Source organism: Electrophorus electricus, chromosome 21 (assembly GCF_013358815.1).
Source record: "Electrophorus electricus isolate fEleEle1 chromosome 21, fEleEle1.pri, whole genome shotgun sequence".
Taxonomy (NCBI): domain Eukaryota; kingdom Metazoa; phylum Chordata; class Actinopteri; order Gymnotiformes; family Gymnotidae; genus Electrophorus; species Electrophorus electricus.
Genome location: NC_049555.1, coordinates 5,885,412 through 5,898,495, shown reverse-complemented (window position 1 = coordinate 5,898,495; position 13,084 = coordinate 5,885,412). Strand labels below are relative to the sequence as shown.

At 40.7% G+C, this 13,084-nt stretch overlaps 1 protein-coding gene across 13 annotated transcripts in view; it reads left to right on the top strand.

Annotated features, from left to right (window-relative positions):
• The window catches only part of LOC113581455 (R3H domain-containing protein 1), a 43,099-nt gene that overhangs the window by 9,032 nt on the left and 20,983 nt on the right, over nucleotides 1-13,084 (top strand). For 11 of the 13 annotated variants that reach the window (XM_027016609.2, XM_027016614.2, XM_027016612.2 and 8 more), the window contains exons 2-5: nucleotides 1,989-2,160; nucleotides 2,321-2,553; nucleotides 4,610-4,648; nucleotides 7,597-7,686. In XM_027016609.2, the coding sequence (XP_026872410.2) occupies nucleotides 2,353-2,553; nucleotides 4,610-4,648; nucleotides 7,597-7,686 (330 nt within the window). In that variant the 5' untranslated portion in view covers nucleotides 1,989-2,160; nucleotides 2,321-2,352. The remainder of the gene's footprint in view (nucleotides 1-1,988; nucleotides 2,161-2,320; nucleotides 2,554-4,609; nucleotides 4,649-7,596; nucleotides 7,687-13,084) is intronic. The other 2 variants (XM_027016613.2, XM_027016615.2) reach the window with 2 other exon arrangements.

Sequence of the window (13,084 nt, the reverse complement as noted above, 5' to 3'; positions counted from 1 at the left end):
GTCTCTAGTTCCCTCGCTCACATATGTTAAATCCAGTTACAAAATCTCTTCGCATGCATGCATGCATACATACTGTACTTTGCAAGATGTAGAAACATAGAAGTTTAAAATAAACATGGGGATTTTCTTGCAAATTCTGTAAATTGAAGTGTAATTCAGTGCTATTCAGTCAGTAAACATTTCTTCAATGTTATCATTGAAATTCTAAGCTTTCATATATACGGTATACGGTATATACGGTACGCAGTCATATATACGGTACCCAATGCTTCACAGACTTGTTCTTTGGATGGTTAATAATTTGGAACACTAGGTGGCGATGTTTGTCTTTTACTGGATGGGCAGCAAGAAGCTATCTAGCCATTCACTAGTAAGAACAGTAGCTGCACAAGCCAGTCAGTTAGGAAGGTTGCCTAGCTACTGAGCTCTTTGCCAGCTATGTATGCCATGTACGTGTGATTGCAACTTTATTTTTTAACTTATAATTATGATTATCTTTCTGTTGATTGGTTGTTGTAGTTTTAAATGTTGTGTTAAATATTGAATATAGAAGAAAAGTGAAGTGTTCTCAACTTTTTTGACTGATAGAAATGTTTTGTTGTACTTGGGCTAATATACAAAATGATTTATTACACGACAAATATCTTTTTTTTTCTGGGTTCAAACAGAGAATTGTCATAATAATAATAATAATAACGACTAATTCTGGGTGTGGTAAAATTCTACAGAATATAGTGTGTTAAGTTTATAGGAACAGTCTCAGCCTGCGGGGAAGGGAGGACAGGAGGGGAGGGTGAGGGAAAGATGGAGGGGGTGGAGTTGGCGGGAGGCAGAGAGGCAGAAGAGAGGAAAACAGGGCAGTTTAGACAGGCTTTAATGGATGCAGACTGCCTGTGGGGAATTTTACACCCTTGTCCAGACTCCGCAAGCACTGCTGCTGCAGGATGGTACACACACACACACACACGAACACATGCGCGGGTGCCCAGTTGCAGACTTTGACAGTGCAGTGAGGGACAGTGTGTGAGCTCAGACAGCTTGTGTGTGTGTATGATGCAGCAGCACATGCTTCTGTCACGGACGCCACCTGTGATACTGTCACCAAGCGCGTGATTCTAATCTTCTGCATCCTGATTAGCCTCGCGTGTGTGCGCGCGTGCGTATGTGTGCCTGTGAGCGCGTGCCTGTGTGAACGTGTGTGCGTAGGTGTCTGAGAGAACATCACACATTTATTGAGCTGCCTGCATGCAGATTGCAGTGTTGATTGCCACTTCCTGTTTCAAGGGAGCTGTGTGTGTGTGTGTGTGTGTGTGTGTGTGTGTGTGTGTGTGTGTGTGTGTGTGTGTGTGTGTGTGTGGTATAGTTTTGTTAACAGCATTATACAGCAGGGTTGAGTTTACTTGATCTCATCTCTGAGGTTGAGCGGCAGGCGTGCATTTGCCGGGTGTGCGGTTGCTGGGCATGTGGGTTGCCAAGTTTGGGTGCTATGCCAGTTTGGCAGTGCCAGCTTGGCATGGCCTCAATCCAGCAGGCATGGGAGCTGGAGATTTCTGATGCACTCTCTTTCTCTCTCTCTAGCTTTTGCTGCCAGCCATGCCAGTGTCACTGTTTCTTGATGCCTGTCTTTATTTTTGCCCTCTTTATTGCTCTGGTGCAGTAACGTTTTTTTTTCTTATGCAGCAGAGTTATTTCATTAAAGTCTGTTTCCTCTCTGTCTCTCTCTGTGCCTGTGCAGGCTGTTCTTATGACAGATCTCCATATCAGTACATTCATATTCATGCAGGCAGTACAGTGTTGTGACTTTGACAGTTTTCACAGTGGGGAGGGCAGGATTCACTGTAAAAACACACACACACACACACACACACACACACACACACACACACACACACACACTTGTACTGGTGTTATTGAATGCCCCTCAGAGAAACAATGGGTGCCCGATCTGTCTTTGACCTTTGCTCTCTCTGTCTGTGTGTTTGTGGCAGGTGTGTGAGGGCCATGTGGAGTGTGTGTGTGGGTCGTGGTTGGCTGACCCCGCCCCTGCGTTGGTGATGGGGTCATGGGACTGGCGCAGCCTGTTGTCAGCCTTGAACCTGCCTCAGCATCCCGCACGCCCCAGGGTCCTACGCCCCCCTGTGTTACCACCCCACACAGCCGGTAAAGAACCTAACTCCAGCCTCAACACCAAAATGACCATTTAAATTTCATAGAAAATGATGTAATGTGTTTTTCCATCTTTTTTCTTTTATTTATTCTTCCTGTTTTTATCTTTTCTTTCTCTCCTCATTTTTTTCTGTGTGTGCGTGCACGCATGCAGTGTGTGCGTGTGTGCATTAGTCATTAGCTCTAATGAGAATGTCTGAAGCTGTGCTGGAGGAGACAGGTTGTGCCGTGATGAAAGTCTTTGACAGTGACAGCCTTCACCCTAACGACCTGCCCAAACCCCCCAGCCCCCCACACCCTCAGCCAGACCGCACCCCCACACCGGCCAGCTCCCTGCACAATGAGGGTGGGAAAGAACAGAACTGCTCACACCTCACTAGCCAACAGGTAAGTGCTGCCTGAACTGGGGGGAGAGGTTTGGAAAGGTTCAGTATGTGTGCACACGCGTGCAGATTTAGAGCGTGAAAACAAAAATTACTTCATTAGACACCAAATTAAAAAGTAACATTTTAGAAGTGCTTAAAATCCTCACATAATTAACAGGGTACCGGTTTTTAAGGCAATTTTAGAAGTGTGTATTTCTCAGTGTCAGAAACAAATTCTTTAAGTATCTCTGATGTGTCAGAACTGTGTGAGTGGTACAGGGAGGCTTGCCATGGTGCATGTGGGAAATGTAGATTAGAATGTTCAGGGAACGGGGCTAAAGGTGAGGAGACCAAACACCTGCACTTAATGAGCGTTTAATGGAGAAATCGCACTCGCACACCTCAATTTCCTGAGGCACCTTCAGTCTCTCATGCATTCACATCATCCCTTAAAAGCAAAATGAAGAATAACAACTAAATAATTCCTGTGATGAAATGTTAGAATGGAGGAATGTGTCATTCATATTAAATTGGCTGTATAATTCTTAATTCAGGATATTAGTTGTGCTTGTCTAGGGCAGCAGGCTTTTTGATTGTTTAAATATGCAAGAAAGGAACATGTTTTTGTAGAAATATCCAGTTTTACCCACAGACAAATCAGCAATTTCCATAAACAAAATCGAACTGTTATAGAACTGTAGGAAACGGGGACACAGTGTTTTTAGTTTGCTGGCTGTGATTTGCGATATATTGTAGATTGCCTGCAATATCAGCATGAGCCCCCTAACCAATCTGAAATCTTGATTCATTTATTTTGAAGTAAACAACCAGCTCCAAGCTTGGAGGCTGCAGATGGTGGTCCTGGAGCTGGCTCCATGTACTGCACCATTTAGATGATCCGGCTAAAATAATCCATGCCATGGTCTTTAGCTATGCAACATCACCAATGCCCCAGTGGCTTTTATGTAATTCTATTTAATACATTGTGCTTGTGCATGTTGTATAGCCATGGTAGGAAATTGTAAAAGGCTGCAATACATGTATGGTTGATGCACTAGTCACAAGGCTTCTGGGTTCAGCAAATGTAAATTATATTCACCCTCAGTTCTCTCTCTGTCTTGACACTCCTACACACAAACACATTACTGTGAACAATGGTCAGAAACAGTCGATCCCAAAAATATCTAGTGAATGGGAGCACTATGGCAAATGAAACGCTGATAAATCCCTGTTCTCTGCGTCCGATGAGGGACAGGAGTGCAAGGAGCCAATGGGAGAGAGTTCCTGACCAGGCTGCCACTTGATTGGTTCAGGGAGATTAGCTAAAGGAGAGGGACTGGATAATCTCAAAGAACTCCTGCAGGCTTATCTGCTTCCTGTCACCCCCCCCCCCCCGGGACGGGATGGAGACATGGAGTGTCTGTGTGTCTCTCCAAGTCATGGGATGGGGATGTCAGAGCTCCGTGTGTGTTTGGGGGGTGGGGTGGGTTGGGTTGAGGAGGGGGAGCTTTGCCACCATCTGCCACTGGCATGGTTATAAAGGCAGAGAGCCAGCAGCACTCAGGCGCTCTGTTTCCGACTTCTTCTCTCACTCTCACTTTCTCACTCCCTCTCTCACTCTCTTGTGCTTTTTCTCTCTCTCTTCCTCTCTTGCCAAATTAGCTGCTTTACTGATGCATTCAGATTTCAAACGTTCTTACTGTAATACTACAGTGCCAACACACACAAACGATCTGTAAGGGGAGCCCTCTCCCATTGCTAAACACCCGTAAAATAGTGCTATAAACCCGCTTTTTAATATCTAATTGCAGTGTTGGGCTGCACTGACATGGAATAGTTATAGCCAATCATTTACTTGTATGGCTACCAGAGTCCATTGGGTGTTTGGTTAGGCCAAGGAAGAGGGTGGAGCCTCAGAAGCAGGGTTGGGCGTTCTCTTCTGATATTTCTTTATCCACATGTCCCAGTAACCCACAGACACGGTCCAGCTGGCCCCGACATGGCCTCCGTTTCCGGGACAGTGTAATGGCGTCGTTTGTGATCTGCTCTGTTCTGTCTTGCTGCTTCCTCTCCTACAGCCGTCCCACTCAGGGAGCCAGCCAATCAGACGTTCCAAGGTATCGTACTAAAACGGCACGCCTGCATCAGCATGACCATGTCCCCAAAGGGCACCACACCTCCAAGCTGGTAGAGGTCACTGTTCGCCTGCTGGTCTGTGGCCAGTTTTAGTGCTCATCAGATCAGGATCTGTCTTGAGAACTAACTGACCAGAGATCATCATGAAAGGACAACTTCTACCTTGTGTTCACCAGTGTTTTGTCCCCAGTCCTGGAGGACTACAGCACTAAGCACACTAATGCTTTGTGTTTCTCAGCTCAGTCCATGGGACCACCAACTGGTCCCGTCCACCTTTTTGTTCTTCCCTAGCTCCCTCTGAACCAAACCATTCAGGACACTGGATACCAGGTACAGGTGTACTGTGAGTTGCGTGAAACTGTGGACCGGATAGTGGGCCCCATGGACTGGACTGAGAAAAGCTGCCCTTTGCTGTTTCCTTGTGGTGACACACCTCAGTTCAGGTGTGGCGTAGCAGGGTAGGCACTGAGGCACTGAGTACTGAGGCCTTTTATGAGCACTGTGCTTGTTTTGGGGGGGGGGCAGCAGAGAAAAACTGCACTTGGTGGAAAACGCACAGTTGCGTGTTAAAAAGGAACCTTGCACATTTGGTGAATATCCTTCATGAGTGCTTTTCAGTGGCATTAGAAAAGAAACACCTGTAGGAATGCTTCTATGGGTCACTCCATGACATCTTATCTGGGCCTCCCAGTTCATGGCATGGGTTTACTTAGAAAAAAAAAATCATGTGAAAGCTTCTATCAAATTTATGTGACCTTGCAAAATCCAGTAGCTCTACTCTAAAATACATTTTTAGTTGAAATTTTGAAGCTTGATTTTTTTTTTTTCTTCTGGATTTGGTTGCAATTTGTAGTGATAATCCAAGAAACTACAGAAAATTTGTAACATGTATTCATACAAATATTTGTTGCAGAATGTTTTACAGTAATCAAACCAATGGACTTTCCAAAAATTAGTATCCATTAGTTTTCATTTTCTTGCCAGCAAATTTTGATTCACTGTAATAATATAGTTTTGTCGCATCTAAAATTTATTTGGTGCTGCTATTTTGGTGTTGCCAGAGATTTTGCTAAATATAGCTTAAGATGAAGGTGAAAACCCCACTTTTTAAGATATTTTGGCCATATATTTTCCCAAGAAGGATGATTCCAATTTCCTTGAAACTACTTTTTTACATGATTTAATAAAAATCATGAACTGGGACGTGTAGTTAAGTTGACATAGAATGACCCCATCCGGAAGTGTGCTACCTCTCACCCTAAGCCCTAGCCATACCCAACCTTAACCGTCGCTAATGAGTGTTCCTGTACTTTAGCTAACCCTAGCTAACTACATCCATGAAAACTCATTGCCTTTTGGCGAAATTCACTTTGAAATTTGTTTTGAATATTAAATGGGTGATTCACTTGAGGATTTCAGGAGGGTGGGGATTTTTTGTTTGTTCGTTTGTTTGGGGGGGGGGGGTCTGCTGCCATTTAAACACAACACAGCAGAAGTTCATGGTCAACCAGTCTATAGTCCTTATTTTAATTCTATGGACCAATCAGAAGTAAGAGAGCATCTGCAACAACTTCCAGAAGATGTGAAGCTGTAAAACACGGAGCGGTTGTTGTGTAGCAGCTGCAAAATGGCTAAAAACAACTATGCACCAGAGCACATGCATTTGACTCATTAGAAAAAATGTCATTTTGAAATGCAGAACATTTGTTTTTTATGGTTTAAAATAAATGTATTGTCGTTTATTAAGCTGAAGTTGGCTTTTTATTAATATTTCAGTCCCACCTTAAACGGTAAAACGAAATTTATGGTGGCATGAAAATTTGAACAAGAGGCCATGAAGGTGGCATGGAAAATTTGAAGACAGCTACCACCGCATGCTTTGTTCAGAACTGGTAGATTGAGCTGTCAGATATTTGAAATGATTCCTATACGTATAAATACCTAATTAAAGACTTTTTTTTCTTCTTTAATGTTTGGTCATCAAGATTTTCAGCACATTTGATAGCTGTCATATATGACCAATTGGATAGAAACATGCTAGGAGTGTCTGCAGAAGTAGCTCAAAAGATTTCGGTGCACATTTTTTGCATTTGAATGTGGAAAAAGTATGTCCATACAGATTGCCCCTTATTTCTAGGTAATAAAACGGAAATACATGGTTTTCCTTCCCAGCTGGCTGCGTTTTCTGAACTGGTCATCCTTTAGAGTTTTCATGCCTGTATCTAGCTCACCCTAACCCTAGCACACTTTCAGCACACTCTCTAAGTGCTTCTTGTGCACTCTGTGGCTGTGGTTTTCCTCGTTTCTGCAGCTGTGGCGAGTGCTGTTACTGTGCCTTTTGGGTGGGAACCTGTTTATTTGTTCTGATTGTCATGTTCAGTGCACTTGGGATTTGTTCAAAATGCATCGTGCATTTATGTAATTGGTTTGAATCTTTAGTTTGCCCTTTTTACTAATAGCTTTCAGGTTCTTTTTCCATTTTTTTGGACGATTGTGTAGAGACTGGTGGTTTCAGTTGGTCGTAATGCTTGTGTTAGGAGTGCCAGTGTTTTTTTTTGTTTGTTTTTTTTTGTCCTGAAATGGTTGATTTGTTGTTGTTTTGTAATGCTTATTGGCCTTATGAAATGGAGGTTTTCAGATGTTGAGCAGCAGTGCTGATTACAATATGCTGTTAACAATGTGACTGCAGGGACTGTAGCCTTGTAACAAGGTGCCCAAACCCACCCCCAAATACCCAACTCGTATCTCCCTGACTGACTCCACCTGCTCCAACTGACCAACCTCTGAAAATCCTTCTACACTCTCTGCTCTGTGTGTGTGTGGCAGGAATGTGCTGTCTTGTGAGTTTGGGAGGGTTTTTTTGGGCCGAGCTGAACTTTTGCGCTTCAGTTGCCTTAATTTGTTAATAATGATGGTTACCCCCCCCCAGTCAAACGCAAAAGTAAAATTAGTGCGGAGCTTGGCAGTGTATGAAGAGTCATCTCCGCCCGCTATCACAGAGCCATTGCAGCGACACCAGGTAAATGGTCTGTACATGTGTCCATGCAAGTGTGTGTGTATTTGTGCGTGCGTGAATGCATGTGAATATGGTAATCACTGTGCACACACAGTCAACCCATATTTAATGCACCAGTGTCAAAAGCCTCTTGCCAGCACAGCTGTAGCTCTCGAGTCCCACTTCCTCAGCATTAATACAACCAATATGCTGTGTGTTTGTGTGTTTGAAGTGTATGTCCTTCTTTTTAATAAACTAATATGTGTCTAGTGCTGCATGTGCACGTGTGTGTGTGTGTGTGTCTGTATGTTTAATAGATGTGTGTGCACATGTATTCGTGGAGTAAGATTGTCCCAAGTGCAGAATTACTTGCATCCATCATCTCTATAAAATGTAATTTTCCTGTGTCAGCAACGTCAGAGCTCTGTGGCTTCATTCACTCGGAGCACACTTCTCCTCTTTATTACGTTATACTGCAGCTCAGAGCTGCACTCCAACTCAGGATGGTGACTTTTTAATAAGAAAAAAATCAGTTTGAAAGACACCCCCCCCCCCCCCAAAAAAAGATTATTTTTAAAGTCATATCAAATACAGAAGTATGCAGAGACGGTGTCCGTTGTCCGTCAGAGGAGGATCTCTTCTCCCCCCCCCCTTTTTTTAGTCTTGGTTCCTCTGTAGGTTTCTTCCTCGTGCTCTAGGGAGTTTTTCCTTGCCACTGTTGCCCTTGGCTTGCTCACTAGGGGCTTGGATCCAGACATTTGTTAAGGTGCATTGTGACAACAACTATTGCAACAAGCGCTATATAAATAAATTTGACTTTAACATACACATATTATAGCCATATAAAATACTGAGGAAGTTATGAAGATAATATAATGCTGCTGCTGCTGCTGTTATTTATATTATTATTATTGTCATTATTATTTTTATTTATTTATTTATTTACTTACTTACTTATTTTAGAAATATAGCACATTTCATGACGGTGTCTCCTCAAGGTACTTAAGGCAAGATTAAAATAAAAAAACAATGAAAAATGTACAAAAAAAATAGTCACAGTCACAAATAGAATATAACTTTGTTCATGGAACTACCAGTTGATTTGAGGATCCAGACCTCAGTGAAACTGTTTCTCTGAAGAAGCAGATGTTCCTTTATATACTAGAGCCTGTTGTGTAAACCTTTTTATAAATCAAAAGTTTTAAAAATTGTAAAATGAGAATACTGTACTATGAGAATGTTCTGGTCTGGATTAGTATACGGGAAGCACATTTTTTTGACGTACTGCAGGCTCTGTGTTTTTTGGAGGACCCATCAAGAGAGCATTACAGTAATCTAACCGCAAGGTCAGAATGCATGGATTAACTTCTCAGCATCACAGTCAGTCAGAGAAGACTGAAGTAATGCAATAGTTTGTAAATTATAAAAGACTGCTTTACAGGTAATATAGGCATCGAACAATATAGTGGTGTCCCATTTTATCCTCAAGGTTACTCTCACAGGCTACTGAGAAGGTGGCCATTGGCCATATTTTTAATTCTAGTCTTTTGAAACTGGCAAGAGGTGCTCACAATAATTCCTTCAGATTTATTGCTATTCAATTGCAAATAGCTGTTAGCCACCCAACCATGAATGTCATGGCACTTATTTGCCTGAGATCAGGCAAACTGTATATTCCACTGTTCAAAAGTTAAATTGTATTATCTGCAACACAATGGAAAGATTATATTTAAAAAATAATAATAATAAATATAAGGTGAACAATATCTACTCAAGGGTATGCATTCCTTACATCTAGTTAAAATGAAATTAAACCAATCTAATTTATTATCTGAAGTCCCTAAGTTCTGCATACATTTCAAAAGAATGACATGGTAAACTGTATAAAAGGCTGCATTTAAGGAAAAGCAGTACTATTAAATACACAATATCCTGACTAAAATCTTTAGTTATATAGCTTCTTAGGTTCCAAATAAGTCTGGAACTGGTTAGGAACAATCTTCTCCAAAACTTTAGCTGCTGTAGAGAATTTTTAAAAACTGTTTTGGACACTTCAGACTGACAAAGCAGTAAAACAGCTAAAGCAAGTTACAAATTGTATCCACTTCAGTTACTGAAGATGATAAAACGGTATTATGATTAATCATTATATTCTGCCCAAGTCAAGAAGTCAAGAAAACCACAACAAACATTGGATGAAGTTAATCTGGGTTCATTAGAATTGAGTTATTGGCTAATTGTGGAAAATAAATATCTGGGATTATTATTTCACAGTGTGTACAGAATAATATAAAGACCTTGCTTTTTTAATGCTAGAGCATTATTACGCTGATGCTTTCTACTTTCAAGCCTGCAGCACTGAGCCTTTAAAACCTGAATCTCAGAGTTGAACCAAGGGCATGAGCAAGAGAAAGATACTGTACGAATGTTCTCAGGGGCAACTCATTAAAGCTGTTATGTAAAACTTGATTGCAAAGTCCAACAGGCTCATCCAGTGTTGAGACAAGGACGCAGATGAAATAGCTGAAAAATAATTCATATAAATATGAAGAACTATTGTGTGAAACTGATTTTACAGCACCACCAAGACGCACCCTAGGTCTGATACCTGTTTATTAGCATCAAAACCATCACTTGTAATTGCATGATCAAATATGTGGCCATGCTTATGCCTATGATTATTAACACCCCATTAAAGTAAGGTATACAGTCAGACTCTACAGCTATATAAAATGGATGTATACAGACAGTGTCTACAACTTTTTAAAATACAGATGTATTCAGCCAGAATCTATACAGTGCCATGCATAAGTATTCACTCCTCTTGATCTTTTCCCATGTTGCTGTCTTAAAACTTGAAATGAAAACTTAACTGGGTTGTTTACCATTTCTCTGATGCATTTTATTTATTTCTCAATCATTTCAATTTTGAAAAATATTTTTGTTGTGATACAAAATCAACCTAATTGTTGATTATGCAAAAATAAGACATCTGTACATTGCGTAAGTATTCACCCTCCCACATCAGTACTTTGTTGCCCCACATTTTGCTGCAGTTACAGCTGCTTGTCTTTAAGGATATGTTACAATCTTACATCTGCATCCTGGCATTTTTGCCCATTGTTCCTGGCAGAATTGCCAATCTCTCTTATTGGTTAGAGACCATTGATGATCAACAATTTTCAGATTGACACACATTGTCAATCAGATTGAGGTGTGAGCTTTGACTTGGCCACTGCTTTGAGGGTCTTCTTTTTGAACCAGTATGTATCGTTGGCAGTATGTTTAGGATTGTTGTCTTATTGGAAGGTGAACCTTCATCCTAGTCCCAGGTCTCTTGGAGGCTGGCACAGGTTTTCTTCAAGGATTTCCCTGTATTTGTATACATCTATTTTGCTTTCAACTCTGCCCAATTTCCCAGGCCCTGAAGATGAAAACCATCCCCACAGTGTGATGCCGCCATCACCATGCTTCTCTGTGTGGATGGGTTTTCTCAGGGTGATGTGCAGTGTTTGGATTATGTATAGCACTTTGCGTCAAGGCCAAAAAGTTCAATTTTTGTCAGAGTACAATATAGTTTTTTCAGAAGTTTGTTCCAACATGCCTTTTGGCAAGCTACGAACATTATTTTAAAGCCTTCCCCTACCCATTCTTCCTTAATTCCCATCTTTGTGGAGGGTGCAGAAAGTAGTGCTGTAGGACTGTAGGACTGCTTTTCCCATTTCAGCCGCAGATCACTCCAGCTCTTTGAGTTGCCTTCTGCCTCTTGGTTGCTTCTCTAATTATTGCCCTGCTTAACTACTCATTGATGTTTGATAGGCAGCCTACTCAGTGTTGTGGTTGTGTGATATTCTTTCTTTCTTAATTGATTTAATGGTGCAGCATAGGATGTTCAAATTTTGGGATTTTTTTTTTTTCATACCCTGATCATTACTTTTTATATATATATATATATATATATATATATACACACACACATTTTTAATTTTTTTTCTCTGATTTGTAGTGCCTTGGCCTTAATGTTTGTGTAGGTATGCTCTCAAACTCTGGTATCTTCCAGGACAAGATGTATTTATTGAGATTGACACTTTAATTTGCAGACATGTGGGCTCTTCATATAATTCATTTCTGATGGCAGTTTGGTTGTACCAGGACTAATTTAGGTGTGCAATGTGGTCAATAATCACAATTTTGTTTTTGCAAATGATATCGATTTTTCTCACAATTAAATATTATGTACACAATTTTGTATCCATTCATGACACAATTCCAATTAAGTTATTTTCAGTTCCACGGTGTTTCATGAAAAAATGTGGAAAAAATTCAAGGGATCTTATGCAAGGCACTGTATCCCATCTGTTGCCTTTTACACAATGTTTTAAGTAACCTCTAGCCCATTATCAGTTTCTATCTCCAGGGATTTGGTTGGAGGTATAATGTTAAGTGGTGCATTATGCATGTATCCAGTGCTGTTGATATGGGTGTGAAAACCCCCGGAATACTGCACACTTTTCATTTTAGGTAGATGATCTGACGCTTTTATATTGTGATCAAACTTGAAGATAAACTTTACAATACACCTGAAAAGTAGATTTTTAAGGTTGTGACATTTGTTCTACTGATATTTCCACACTTGACAAACTTTGATGGCCAGTAATAATGTGGTTCTGTGCTGCATTCACAAACCCACAGAATGACTGTGCTGATAGAAACATGTGATGTGTCAGTCGTAGGGGGTAATTCATGCATGACATATTTAAAAAAAACAATTAAATGTAAGCTAGCAACATGGCATATTAGGAGATGGTGCTAAGAAGTAGTATGGCAGTAGTTAAGCTATGCATAGTCAGGTATTTCTCAAATTCAAGTTCTAGATAAACTTTATTGAGTAACAGTCGGCGCTTCTGGAGGTAATACGGTGAATCTGTTCAACCATCTTAAAGGAACCATTCAAAAGATACATGCCAAGAGTGTTTCACTCAGATCAGTACAAACCCACTCCATCGCTAATTCATGAGGTCCTGAAACATAAGTAGTTAATGTTGACTGATGCTTTAAAGCAGTCAAAAAATTAAGATGAAAGCAGCAAATGATGGAAAGAGGTGACTGAGGTGGTTACATTCTGTCTAGTTAAGGGTGACGAGTCGTTCAAAACTGCAGACAGTGTGAGATTTAATACACTGCACTTTTTAAATGCATGGTATGATCTGTCAAGTTTTTCTTATACCGCTATTCCCATATGTATAGCAGATAATGACAGCATTGCTGCGCAAATAAAGCACAGCAGATTGTGTGCATTTTCATTTTACTACTAGTTGTTGTGGGTTTTTTTTGTTTGTTTGCTCTTTTTTTGTGTTGTTTACTTGAAGTACGAGTACTTGAAATCTGTGTTATTTAATGGTTGTTATTTATTGTAATAAGG